This window comes from Botrytis sinoallii (assembly GCF_014898435.1).
Source record: "Botrytis sinoallii strain Bc 23 chromosome Unknown BSIN_010, whole genome shotgun sequence".
NCBI lineage: Eukaryota > Fungi > Ascomycota > Leotiomycetes > Helotiales > Sclerotiniaceae > Botrytis > Botrytis sinoallii.
This window is the reverse complement of record NW_024066037.1, coordinates 1,329,258-1,342,414: the sequence shown is the minus strand read 5'-3', so window position 1 is coordinate 1,342,414 and position 13,157 is coordinate 1,329,258. Positions and strand designations below refer to the sequence as shown.

Below are 13,157 nucleotides of genomic sequence, written 5' to 3'. Positions count from 1 at the left end.
CCTTAGAGCGTTGAGGCTGACATCTGCAGTCAGATCTCTCCCCTATGTATTTTAATAAGCATATGTACACAGTCACTTTATTCGAGTTGTGCAACATCACACGGGATCTTCAACCCCACATGATATAAATTGCCACGGCAATGATAATCTCCAAGTTTTACACAGACCAAGCACTTGGACGGCCCACTTCTACATCTATAACTATAAACCTGCAATTCAAAATTCATAGTACAAACGATTTTTCTACTTCAATGTTTGAATATATCCGATGCTTTCATTCGACACAATTAGGAGGCTTTTGCCAACCGCTCAACAATGGAGATGGTACGGTATCGGTGCCATATCTCTCAGGATGTATGGAAGTCGTGCAGTATGGCTACTACAGGCACAAATCATTGGCGAATTACAAGACGAAGACGCGTTAGCATTCAAAAGATGGCATGCGATGAATGTACCATGATCGCCGTAGCTGTGAGCTGAGCCCGACGCCAGGTCTTCCGAGTACTGACGAAAAGAAAAGGCTGCAATTGTTGCCCAAATTGCTATTACAGGATTGTCGTTGGACTCTTCGAACAAGACTCATTGGACAGCAAAGTCTTGTTTTATGATGAGTCTAACCTTCGCTTTGGTATCGGTATACTATTCCGTTACTCAGCAACGAATTCTCGGTCGGTTGATCAAACCAAAAGATGTTCGTCATTGGATACGAGGGAGAAAACAAAGATCCAACCCAATCTTTTCGACGGCAGTTTGGTCCAAGCTTAATCCTTGTGAGCCCGACGACTACTCACCGGACGGTTTGGATATTGGTGATCTCAAGAGGGATTTTGAGAGGCAATGTTTTCTCCCAAGCCCTCTATCCATCATCACCCTTTCTGCTCCTCAGATGTTGCTTTCTGGATCTCTTTCTCTACTTCTCATCGGTCTGGGGATATATCTAGGTAAGTTCTGGATTCTTGAGCTAGATTCTACAGAACCAGCTACCGATTCGAGAAATGTCTTCATATTATACTTTACTGGGCTGTACTTCTCTGGTGGTATATATGTAACTTCGGGGTGGTTCCATGGCAGAGATGAGGGTTCCGCATCTGATATCATCGATGAGTATATGAACGAATACATAGCTAGTCACCCTAATTTGTTGTCTCGATGAAATGTTGACCGTTATTGGTGCTTTCAGAATGGGACTCTGAAGCCAATTTCTAGCACAGGAATCGAGGAAATTTCTACTGCCGTGTAGAATGAGATGGAGGGGATGAATAACGTCTGAACATTCATTGGCAAGAACTAGGATAAGAAGATTGTATAGGGACTTAGTTGGAACAGGAACAATACGAAAATCAAATTGACCTCAGAAAAACGGATGATACGCCACGGCTCACGTGTGATCAAGAAAAGAGCCAATTTCACGCGCAGGCATGGGGCTAATCATACAAACTTTTCAAGGTGGACACCAGCATTTTATCTGAGTTCTTACTATTATTCAGACGTGCGATTCAAACATTGAAGATAGATTGCTGAAATCACAAGCATGGTCAACCGGATGAGTTGATTGCTCCGCTCAAACAACACTGATTTGATTGATATCCAAATCGAATGTCTAAATGTCCTCAGACCCGTAGTTCAGCAAACGAAATGAATATCCCTCAATCTGCCACGGCATGCCGCTCATAATCATAGCACTCTGTATAGTACTCTTCTCGGAAATCGAAAGTCAAGTGATAAGGGTTGCCGTTTTGCCAAACCAACAATTGCAATCAAAACATGATACCGAGATAATTAGCCGGGTTTCTATACAGACCTGTGCCAAAACATGGCGAAGAGAGAGGATAGCATTGTTGAAACTGACTTGATAATGCTTGCGAGAATACTTTGGACATCAAGCATACCGGTATCATATGTAGGGAAAGTCTTGCCCCTCCCTATCGATCCAATTACATTAAGTGGTTTTACCTTCCTCATTCAAGAAACCAAAGATATTCAATTTCTGAGTAAGATCTACTTCCATAGGCACATTGAGTTGGTTTTGAAGTATTGCGGTCTAGGTAATCCGCACCGCTCTCAAATTTTTGTTCATCGCACTGTGTCTTTTGCCAACGAGATTTATCTTGACGCTCTTTCATATAATGTTGCGCTACATAAATAGAGTCCGGCAATTATTCGAGTTGTATGGATCCTCTGTCATTCCGCTGTTTATTTTCGGTAGCCGCACTACTTGGTATATGCAGGCAAAAGTCCTTGGTGAGCTGAAAGAGGGACAAGATAGACCTGATAACTCGAGGGCTATTGAATTCAAAAGTTCAACGCTCGCAGAATGTAACATGGTTGCTGTGGCTGTCTCTCTCCCAAATTCTATCTACAATATTTCTAATACTAACACTGGGTAGGCTGCTGTTGTTGTTCAGATAGCCGTGACTGGGCTATCACTGGAACTTTCAAATCAGGCATATTGTCTAACAAAAACGTCTTTTGTACTGAGCTTGATATTTGCCATTCTAGCTGTGTTTTATGCCAGCTGCCTGCAGCGTAGGTTTACTCGTCTACTCACAGGGGAAGATATACGTCGATGGATCAGGGGAAGTTCAAGGAAACCGGGTGCTAAAAGATGGGGTTGGTCAGTCGACGAAGAAATAAAAGCTCGTTGCTTTATCCCGAGCGTATCATCAGTCATCATAGCCTCTGCACCCCAACTGCTTCTTTCAATCTCACTCAAAATGTTAGTTATTGCTTTGGGGGTGTATTTGGGTAGTTTTGGGACTGCAGAGCCTAACAACACGAAATTTGTATTCGCACTGTACATCATTGGGTTGGTATTCTTCGGCGGAGCCTATATCATGGCGCAATATTTTGATATCGAGGAAATTTGCTCTGAGATTGACATCATCAATGGGTACCTGACTGGATGGAAAGCAAATCACACAAATCAAGATGGAGGAGATAGGCATCAGCCTCAGGCTGCCGATAACACGACGAGGACGAATGTCAACTCCGAGTCTAATCCGCTACTGAAGCAAGCCGGAACTATAGGGTTCAACTCTCTAACTACTTCTAGTTCAGAAAGAAGGCGCAGAGATCAGGCAAAGGATTCTTCACCCCCAGATCTTGAGAGAGGTAATATGGAAGATAGCATCAGTAAAAGCGGCAGCGAGGCCAGCAGCAGGAGTAAGAGCAGTATCAAAGGCAAAGAAAGGGATGGAAAGAACGATTGAGTAGCCAAGAAACGTTTCGTGAATCTCAGGATCTGTTACGATACAAGTGAATATACATACGTGAGTACACTAGCGCACGAACGTATTGCAAATAGCTCTCGTAGCTTTTAATCTAGAATAGGATAGAAACAATATCTATCAATGCATTGAAACTATTATGAAAACGTTATGATCACCACCGAGGTGATACCAACAGAATCCGGTAGGTCAGTTGTGATTCTTACCGTGTTCAATTATTCGGGGCGGGCATTTTGGTTCAGTTTCCGATACGTATTGTGAGGATTCATAATAAGTCCACTAAATCACTTATTAATATCTTACTAAATAAGGGATATCTTGATGACTAATACACATATAATATAATCTTATATTATAAAATCATATTATCATATAGTTGTATAATAGTATCTCTTATCAAATTGATTTATAATGGAATAGAATGAAATGGAACTAGATGGAAGTATACAGGAAATATCGCTAAATTGATTGGTTGTACTTTCTTTTTATTATCTAAAATGATTCTATAAGATACGATTTAAATCGATCTTATTTATAAGCATAGAATATACTGGAATTTCATTATAAACTATATAAACCTAGAATATTCTTTAAAGAAAATCTAGGAAAAAGCAAGCAATTCATCTCAACTCAGCCTAGCTCTTCTAAATTGACTTCAATTCAACTCTTATTCTATATATTCGATTTATCCCTCAAGCTTAAACTGACTAGATCTTCCACTATCATTATAATAATACTATTCCTTATTATTATAAAAGCTAACCTCCAAGACGTATCTAGACTCCGGTTATGAGTATTACTAGAATGTATTTGCACTGATTCGATGTGCTTTAAATAATCTTGAAAGTAGCTACTAGATCCTACTAAGTAGTTCACACACAAATCCATAAAGATGTACGAAGAGACTTTATCTATTCATTCTCCCCAATATATTTGTATCTACAAAATATATCTAAATCCTCTATTATCAATCTCCGTCATATCCAACATACCCTTCTCCACAGCCTCTCTTTCTTCCTCTTCACTTATTTCTCCTCTTGCCGCCTGCTCTGCATCTCTTTTCTTATTACTTGAGTACATGTAAATGTACAGTACAACAACCATTGCTAGCTTGACCGAATAACCCACCAACATTGCTATGTACGCTGAGTGATACCCGGCTTCAGTCATGTTAGTCCACTATTCACGAGACAGAAACTAAGAATGGAAGAGGGACATTAATGGAGAAGAAAAAAGGGCACACTCACGAGCTTCACTTTTAATAAAAGTTTGCGGTCCAACTATATTCCCCACGCAATATCCCGTGAATAGCACCGCGGCCGTCAACTGTTTTTTCGTATATCCTGCAATATTACTACTCACCATCGTGAGACTCATACTAAATCCTAACCCCTGAAAATAGCATAACCAAAGCGCTACTAATCGTCCCCATTTATTACTACTTGGAAGACCAACCAACAATCCCGAACCGAGAATACAAATCGTGTTGGCGACTATCATAGTAATGCATCTTGAATTCCGAGGGAATTTCGTGCATATGTATCCACCCGCCATCAACGCGAGGAATTGCACTGCTCCGCCTGGAATTTGTAGGTACTGGGTACCGAGGGTATCGAAACCAAAGGTTCCGACAATGATAGATGTAAAAGATGTAAGAGCAGAGTTGGGAACTTGTGCGCCGACAGCCATGACAAATAGGATCCAAGTTTTTGGATCTTTGACCGTTTGCCATGCTTGATAGGTCTGGAAATGATGGTTCTTTACGCCTTGACGATTCGATGCTACGCGGGAAACGGCAATGAGACATTCGTGGGGCGTGAGGAATTTGGCTGTGGAAGGGAGATCCGGGAGGAAAATGAGGGAGATTACGCCCCAGAAGATGGAAATGGCTCCGAAGATTAGGAAGACGTACATCCATTTTGGGAGACCGGTGGTAATGTGTCCAACAGCGTAGCCGATGAGACCTCCAAACATGGTTGCGATGCCGTTAGTACAGTAGTAGGTTTCAAGACGGAGAGGTTGCTCGGCGGACGTGTACCACATGGACATTAAAAGGACAAAACCAGGGTTTATGGTTGCTTCGACGGCGCCGAGGAGGAATCGATTGGTTGCTATGCCGCCAAAGGAGACACATGCCGGAGTTGTGATGAGAATCACTCCCCAGGCAATAGTGGTTAAAGAGAGAAATTTTCCAATAGGAAGGCGTTGGAGGAAGTAACCTGATGGAAATTGAAAGAATAGATAGCCGAAGTAGAAAATCGAGCTATATACATTATTAGCATGGCCTGAAAAGTATCATGAAGGAACAATGCATATCGATGATCTCACCTCAGCCAGGAATACTCTTGTCCTTTCAGATGGGTACCCTTTTGCAATCCATACACACTTGAGAAGTTGATAGAATTCTTGTCTAGATATTGCAGCATATACGTGATGAAAAGAATGGGCATGAGCCGCATGTCAATCTTTCGAAGCACTCTCTTCGCTTCTTGAGGATCGACCTCGATATCCCTAGCATCTTGAAACAAAGCATAGTTATCATCCAGATGAGCTGCAGCAGCTGATGATGAACTATTCACGGCTTCACTTTTTGATTGTACAGGAGAAGACGTCACATGCTTCTCATCATCAATTGAAGCTGCCATTTTGATACTGAGTTATTGCGAATACAAACTCCAGCAAATCACTCTCCTGGATTTCAAGACTTTAAAGAGCAGCCATCAAAAATACTATACAGTGAAAAAATTCAACAGAAAACCATCGCTGATAAGATCCACCTCCAAACCCCCAATATTCGCACACCAAATCCACAACATTTGACGGCCAAATACCTGGTTTCCCCTCACTTGAGATGGGGAACCAACCACACATCACCATCTTCAGAATTTCATCAATCAAAATGAAGCAGATAGACCGAATACCACATCAATTGATGCGTATCAGAGGTCGCTTCACGGTTTATCTTTGGACGCAGAAGATGGTGTGACACGGAAATTTCCTATTCAGGCAGATGTCGTGATAATTAGTTTGTTTGCGCGATTGGAAAAACATCATAGGTACTTGATTAAACCCACGCGTGCGACGGGGACAATGATGTATGAAGTATTTGATACGTCCAAGCCTAGATTCACGACAGAACTCGCGATGTGAAAATGATTTCACGACTCAAAAGCTTTAACTAGAATACGACCTCAAATACTGTACAATGTGAACCACGAATTGGAGATACATCACGTGTTCGCCACGATCCCGACAATTCAGATCAACCATGTCATGTCTCCAGGTATAACAAGCGTAGCACGAACCTAAGTTCTTCAACTCTGGACCCAAAACAAGGGACCCGCCCATGAAAGAAACGAAGGACAACAATCTTCGTCGATGTCACCGTACCCCTAGAGAAAACGGTACCCCTAGAAAAAACGAGACCCCAGAAACGCTTTTTCATTTCCAGGTCCCCATGAAAGGCAGGCAAGCAAGCAAAGTCGGCACCTCCAAACACCCAGCCCAGCAGCCCAGTCGCCGATTCACCCATCCCACCAAACGGCTTCCTGCATCCCGTCTCGATAAATAACATGTGCTGTAACTTCACAACATCTGGAGTGCTACTGTACCAGAATTTGGGTTACCGATTACATTACTCAACTACTGAATTTCACTACTACATGTTCACGACATTTCTATTGCATTTTGCATTTCGAGTGCGTTTCGATTCTGGATCTGTGATCCGTGTGCGTAACTGTCTCCATCTGATCTTCTTAGCTTTTCAATATACCTCCCACATACATACATACATACATACATACACATCCCAACTTTCCCAAATAACGACTTTGCAGACATGTAACGAGGTTCCAAGAAATCAATTCCAAGGTCTTATTTTTAGAGATTTCCTGATTATATCATGCTTGCATTCAATATGCTAAGAGTAGCTCACACAACATTCCTACTGCATATTTTGTATTCTTCTTTCATTAGTGTGCAGTGTGAATGCATGCTTCACCGATTAATATTTTATTACATCTACCTGATTCTATGTGCGAATTATTGTGTGATTTATTGATTGATTGCTTGATGAATCGAGAGATCACGATTGGCACTGTTTACGAGGAAGATACTCTACAAGCACATACCTAAAGCGGTAAAGGATGCGAAAGGGAAATGCGATACGAATTCGAGATTGTGATTTGTAGATAGCTTTCTCCTCGTTTGATGATGATTACCAACAATTCGGAAGACTTGGAGAGATTGGATGCAGGAAGAGGAACACTGCAGTCAAAACTCGCTGCATTAGCAGTTTCCAAACACGGTCAACGGAATGACTTTTTGTTGTTTGAGTTGGTTTCTGGTTGAATTTCTTTTTCTGTCAAACTAGTTTCCGGTATCTTATCCCCAGCCAGTAGTACTTCTGCTACAACGCCTACCCTCCGTACTTTCGTAAAGGGATAATCTTTCCAATCTTCTGAATGGTTTGATTTCCAGAGTGAGTAATGTTTCTATCAAATCTTATATTGTGGCTTGCTCGGTCCTGCGGGTCACGAATCCTTCCGTGTCAGCACATGCATGCTGCAGGAGAAAGGGAAGGCAGAGTAGGATTTCATTACGCTGCGCACTATCCTCATTATTTGCCCAGTTGCTAATCCCAATGTCCGGGGACCGCCAAAGCTGAGAAAGAGAAGGGCAAAAATCTCTCATGCGGAGGAGAGGCACAGCACGTGGCGCAATCCCTTTAGGCTTGGTAACTGCAAGATTGGGAGTGCGATACGGCGATACGTAGTGTGGTGGTATGCTATTCATGTCGAGTACCAGTGACTGTACCATTCTGTACTGGACTGCACAAAAACGCGATAAGCTGCAGCCAAGATGGTGTTACCTTTGATCATATTGATATCGTAATACATGTATATCGGCATCATCTATTTTTCAGCAGATATGCGACCAGAAGATGCTCATTCGTTCAAGTCGTTTCATCGCAGGTGTGCTGAGATCGGGACTCGCTCGTGATGGGGGGTATATCAGCAACGACATATAAGGCTGTACTTGTGTTTCATTGGTGCGCGGAAGTTGGCCGTTGCCGTATTGGAGTGTTAGATTATGTGAGTTTACATTGCTGCTTTTTGAGTTTTCTATCCAGTTTGAACCAGTAGGATCTATTACCCGGATGTCTCGGAGCAACTCTCGACGTGGCAGTGTTTTTCCTTTTTTCCCTCATTCAAAGGAAATGTATCTTTGAAATGGTCGTAAAAGCTATCACCAGAATGGTAACAATTTATTTCGTCGTTCTAATCGGTTTTTTGATATTGTCCCGTGTGGACTTTCTTATGCATGAAGCATTGGAATTAGATTAATAAATAATTTGTTTACCGAATCAAGCGTAACTGCCGCCTTGTGACTCCGTAGGGAGCTGTTGTAGACAAAATATATTGTAAAAAGATAGGTCTAGAACTATGGTATGTGGGAATGGATGTGTGGGGGTGGAAATTCAGGGAGCACTCAAAATTGAGCCCCGTTTGTCGCTCTGTAAGTAGATTTGATTATCACTGTAGATAGGGAAATGGTGGAGTCCTAATCCCAAGACGGTGCCAGTTCATTGGAGCATTGATGAGAGGTGAAGATTGGTATCTTGATTCAGATGAAGCGGGTAAGATAATAAGGTATGCATCAAGGGCTCTCGTAAGTTCTTCCGTAAAGCCTGAAAGTTACATTCGGATCAGCTTCCCCCTCAAGCGAGTGTCTAGGATTCAGTGTCGGAAATATCTCAAGTGCCCTACATAAAATATGGCAGAGTAGGATTGAGGAAAAGCCATTGACGATGTCTTCAATCTTGGATCAGCTACATGTCCGTAAGTGAGGATTCACGCCGCGAATCATGCGGACGTTGAGAGTTAGTTTGGGCGGTCTCGAGGGCGCTTTACTTTAGGCTCTTTCAAACGTCGTCAGAGTCTTCTTTTTGGTTTCGCGACATATCCCGATCTGGCGCTGATCACAATCTATTTGCTCTTGTGCTCTTGTGGAGTTTTGGGTCGAAAGACTCGAAACGATTATCCCGCAACTTGGAATGGAGCTGATTGATCATCAATCAATCTATTAGCCATTTCCAAAACACCAAAAATAGCTCCGTGTTTAGACGTGTTCCAACTTCCAACTTATGTTCTACGGCTAAAGGTATTAATGCAGCATGATACGATGTTTCTCAAGTGGCCATACTCCATTGAGGTATATTCCGTTAGATAAGTCATCGTGTTGCTCATCTCGGTCTCTCTTTATCAGAGATTGAAGGACTTCGGAAGCACTAAAAATAAGAGAACGAGAGAAGAGATATGTTGCAAATAGTATGTCGAGTAATGCATCGAGGTAACCAAGAGTCTATTCGCCACGGGACTTGCCATAAATTCATAATTCCTATCTAGTTACTCGGGTCTCGTGGCGACCCGACTTTTCGATTGAACGGCTAGATACAGAATGTGTTTCCCGTGACCCAGGTAGTAGGTTACGTGTACTTGGGGAATCTTCCATTGATCGTTATCGTAACTCAAAATTTGATGGAAAATTCACATGATTTTTGTTCGCTGTAAGGTACAAGTGTGTCCCATCATCCCATGCATATTTGCCATGAGGTTGATATTGACATTTTCCCATGTGGGAACTAATCTAAGTGCAAGCAAGCATTAATGTCGACAAGGAATTACAAGCTGTCAAACAGGGGCTGGTAGGCAAAAAATGAAAGTGTGCAACGGTTTGTTTTTAGGTGTCTTAACACGCATAACAGGGGATGGATTCAAGGAAAGTTTTCAGGGTGTTGTGGCGTCTTCCACCGACAAGCCCAGCAGCTTCCTCAATCCTTGTGATAAATTTCCCATGCAAGCGCACAAACCAAATCGTCGTTTAATCGTACAATGGAGTAGGGATATGCAATCCGAATAGGCGTTGAAGAAATGACGGGATGTTTTCCTTCTTAGCAGGAACTTTTGCCGTTGAGTTTCGGGAATGCGCGACTTCTTTGCCTGATTTCTTTATTGCTATTGGTTCTATTGTCAATGGAGTCAAAACGTTACTTCGTGTGATTATGTGCCACCAGGGCGCATATGAAATTTACCTCGGTGGCATGATGGCATCGGACCTGAGTCCCAAAAGCTCCTTATGAATGGTTGATCATGAAGAGACTATCAGCGTAGTTGCGGCGATAATGTTGAGTCCATATCCGACAGGAAAAATGTAAGCTATAATAGTGGTTGTGTAGAGGATGCTTGAAAATCAAGATCCAAGATCGTCATTCCCCAAAGAAGTGTACCGTGGCCCCCCTTCCCTCCCGCTCTGACAGGTCATGTTGGTGTGAGATGACAATCCTCGAGGGGAGCTCATTTTTACCACGGTCTAATTCTCCGAGGCAGCAGGGCAAAAGGACAGCGTGCAAGGCTTTTGAAGGACCTTGAGGGTCTACAACCCCAACGCAAGCACCCCACGAATGGTTCACGATGCCGGTACTGGGCTCTTCAGCCTGGGAATCTACCATGGATTAGAATAAACTTAATAGCTATCAAGATCCATCTTTCCAACGTCACTTGGTGTGAGCCTCAACATCTATCACTTGTGTCGTGAACTCGGATTCTATCATGACTTCGCGTATAAACTTTCAGAATCAAGTGAAGGAGGTAGAAGAGATGGTTTTGCGCTGCCCGGGTAAAACGGTTGTGACTAGGATATTGATTGGTCATGAAGGTGGTCCGGAAGCTGGAAGGCATCTCCACACGAACTTGAAAAAAGAGCGTCCAAGAAGGAAAGAAAAGGAGATATTGGAGTGGGTGCAAATGCGAGAAGACGGCAAGCGAATTGATTAGCCAGTCTTATTGGTAGACGGCGAGACCGAATTTTGTGATAAAATTGCACTCCCCCTTCATCAGATGTAAACTTTCGGCATTTCAGTGAGCGGGTGAGAATTAGACGTTGCATGATTACTGTACCAGCTCACCGTCATTTTGCACATACGGAATTTTCCTTTGCTCATTTCTGTTCCATTTGCATAATGACGGAATTTGACAATGAATTGAAGACAGATATCGGTCTCCGGACTTTTTAGGTATTAGGAACCAACGGTCGAATGTTAGCTTCTCCGACTAACATGAGATTAAACCCTTTCCAAGTCTATGTGGATGTTTTAGTAGATTCCTAATCAGAGCTAAGGCTTTATTTAGTGCAGAGTAAAGCAGGCCATATGAAAATTTCTCACTGCTAGAATTCCTTCCTTTTCATTGTGATTTTATACAATCGCGCCTGAAAAGAGTAAACCATCGGCACAACGAATCATCACATGCTCTGAAGCGATTATACGTGATTCATGCGTGCGAATATCATCATGAAACTTATTTCCAAAGGCTCCTCCTCACGAACCGAAACAGACCAAATGTCACCACAGTATGCCAAGGAGGCAATTCTAACATTTTCATGCCATCTCGTACCACTCTATCCACAACGATTAGCCTTTCAAATCCTACCGGTGTTGATCACGTCTCTCGAATGACCGAATAGGGAATATCTCCGATGCAAAGTTGCGCGGCCTTTTGGTGGAAGAATCGAGCCGCTGGACAATCAACATGATTGTTTCGGATAGTGAAATTGTGGCTTTTTTGTAATTGGAGTCTGCAGTTCATACTGGAATCGTTCATGCTTATTACCGGTTTTATTTCGAGGAGCATTTGCACTTCTGATGGTCGAGTGATCGAAATGTTTGGTTTGATACTATAAGAGGCTTAGATTTGGATGATGGTGTCATGCACGCATACTAATATGCACTCGGTAGAAACTTTATCGAAAAGCCTTTCCTTTCTCACGGGTTAATAGATTGCGATAGTAATGGATTGTCATCGATGGCAGCCATTGATTGGATGACGGCTCTCAACTTTGCAAGAGCAACAGGACTCGATTTCAGATTGATCGATTGTGTCGGCATACTTTGATTTCAAAGATTCTTACCGTCTTTTGTCTCTTGAGTCTCGCTCGACAGGACAGGGCAGGTTTATTTGATGTACCGTAGATGGTAGTTGTAACTTGCAAGTTAGTTGTAACGCTAATTGGAAAGAGTAAGAACTTTCGCAAAAGTTTACAGGTAGCAGTTTATGAGCGTGTTGATAGCGAATTGCCCCTAATACTATTTCTTTGCAGTATGCTGGATGTGACTCTTCGTCCTTTCGCACTTACTCACTTCCTTCTTGATTCCACTCCCCTTGTCAACCAATTTCCTCCCAAGTTTATCACAACCCATGATCCTGACACCGTTCATCTCCATTTGCAATCAAGGTTGAAGCTGCAAACACTCCACAGTTTTACACTATTACCTCTAGTGAAGCGAGCACTTCTTCATCGTCTCTGTTCATCCCTACGTCTTCCCCTCAAATTTCAGCCCTCTTTGCTTTGAGCCCTTGACCTTGCTGGCCTTGCAACTCTAAACCCAAATATCTGGACAACAATCGATCATCCCAGTTTCTAAGCAAAAGCCCTGCACTGCACTTGTCATTTGTTGACAGCTACAACAACCCAGCCGTGTAAGTCAAGCTTTTTTCTGCAATCGACGACAAGGATCTCCATCACAAACGGGTGTAATTGCAATCCTTGCTTCCGCAGAGAACCATTTGGCAGAAAATAAATTATTGATCACCGCCTTTTGGGAACAGCAAAATTGAAGCTATTCGGAACGAATTGATGTTGAGAATTTGCCGCGTTGCGATTGTTAGCAGTTGTGGAATTTGATGTATTCACAAGAAGTTTGGATTGTGAGTAACTTCAATCATTCACTTGCGAATACGAACACGTTAGCTTTATGGTTTTGACTAATCATGATTCAATTCAGCACTTGGAGAAATACCAACATAGACATTAAATCACAAGGGCATTGAGGACCTACCTGCCCAATCGAACTCGTACCTTCTGTATTCTTGA

General features: G+C 42.5%; 3 protein-coding genes across 3 annotated transcripts; 2 read left to right on the top strand and 1 right to left on the bottom strand.

Moving 5' to 3' along the window:
• Nucleotides 1-372: 372 nt before the first annotated feature.
• On the top strand, nucleotides 373-1,153 carry EAF02_006543 (uncharacterized protein; the record flags this gene model as incomplete). Its single annotated transcript, XM_038902591.1, has 2 exons — nucleotides 373-471; nucleotides 521-1,153. The coding sequence occupies 2 exons, from the start codon at nucleotides 373-375 to the stop codon at nucleotides 1,151-1,153; spliced, it is 732 nt and encodes a 243-aa protein (XP_038757811.1).
• A 973-nt stretch (nucleotides 1,154-2,126) lies between these two features.
• Nucleotides 2,127-3,209, top strand: EAF02_006542 (uncharacterized protein; the record flags this gene model as incomplete). Its single annotated transcript, XM_038902590.1, has 2 exons — nucleotides 2,127-2,336; nucleotides 2,388-3,209. The coding sequence occupies 2 exons, from the start codon at nucleotides 2,127-2,129 to the stop codon at nucleotides 3,207-3,209; spliced, it is 1,032 nt and encodes a 343-aa protein (XP_038757810.1).
• Nucleotides 3,210-4,166: 957 nt separating this feature from the next.
• Nucleotides 4,167-5,872, bottom strand: EAF02_006541 (uncharacterized protein; the record flags this gene model as incomplete). Its single annotated transcript, XM_038902589.1, has 3 exons — nucleotides 4,167-4,387; nucleotides 4,475-5,490; nucleotides 5,556-5,872. The coding sequence occupies 3 exons, from the start codon at nucleotides 5,870-5,872 to the stop codon at nucleotides 4,167-4,169; spliced, it is 1,554 nt and encodes a 517-aa protein (XP_038757809.1).
• Between the last annotated feature and the right edge of the window lie 7,285 nt (nucleotides 5,873-13,157).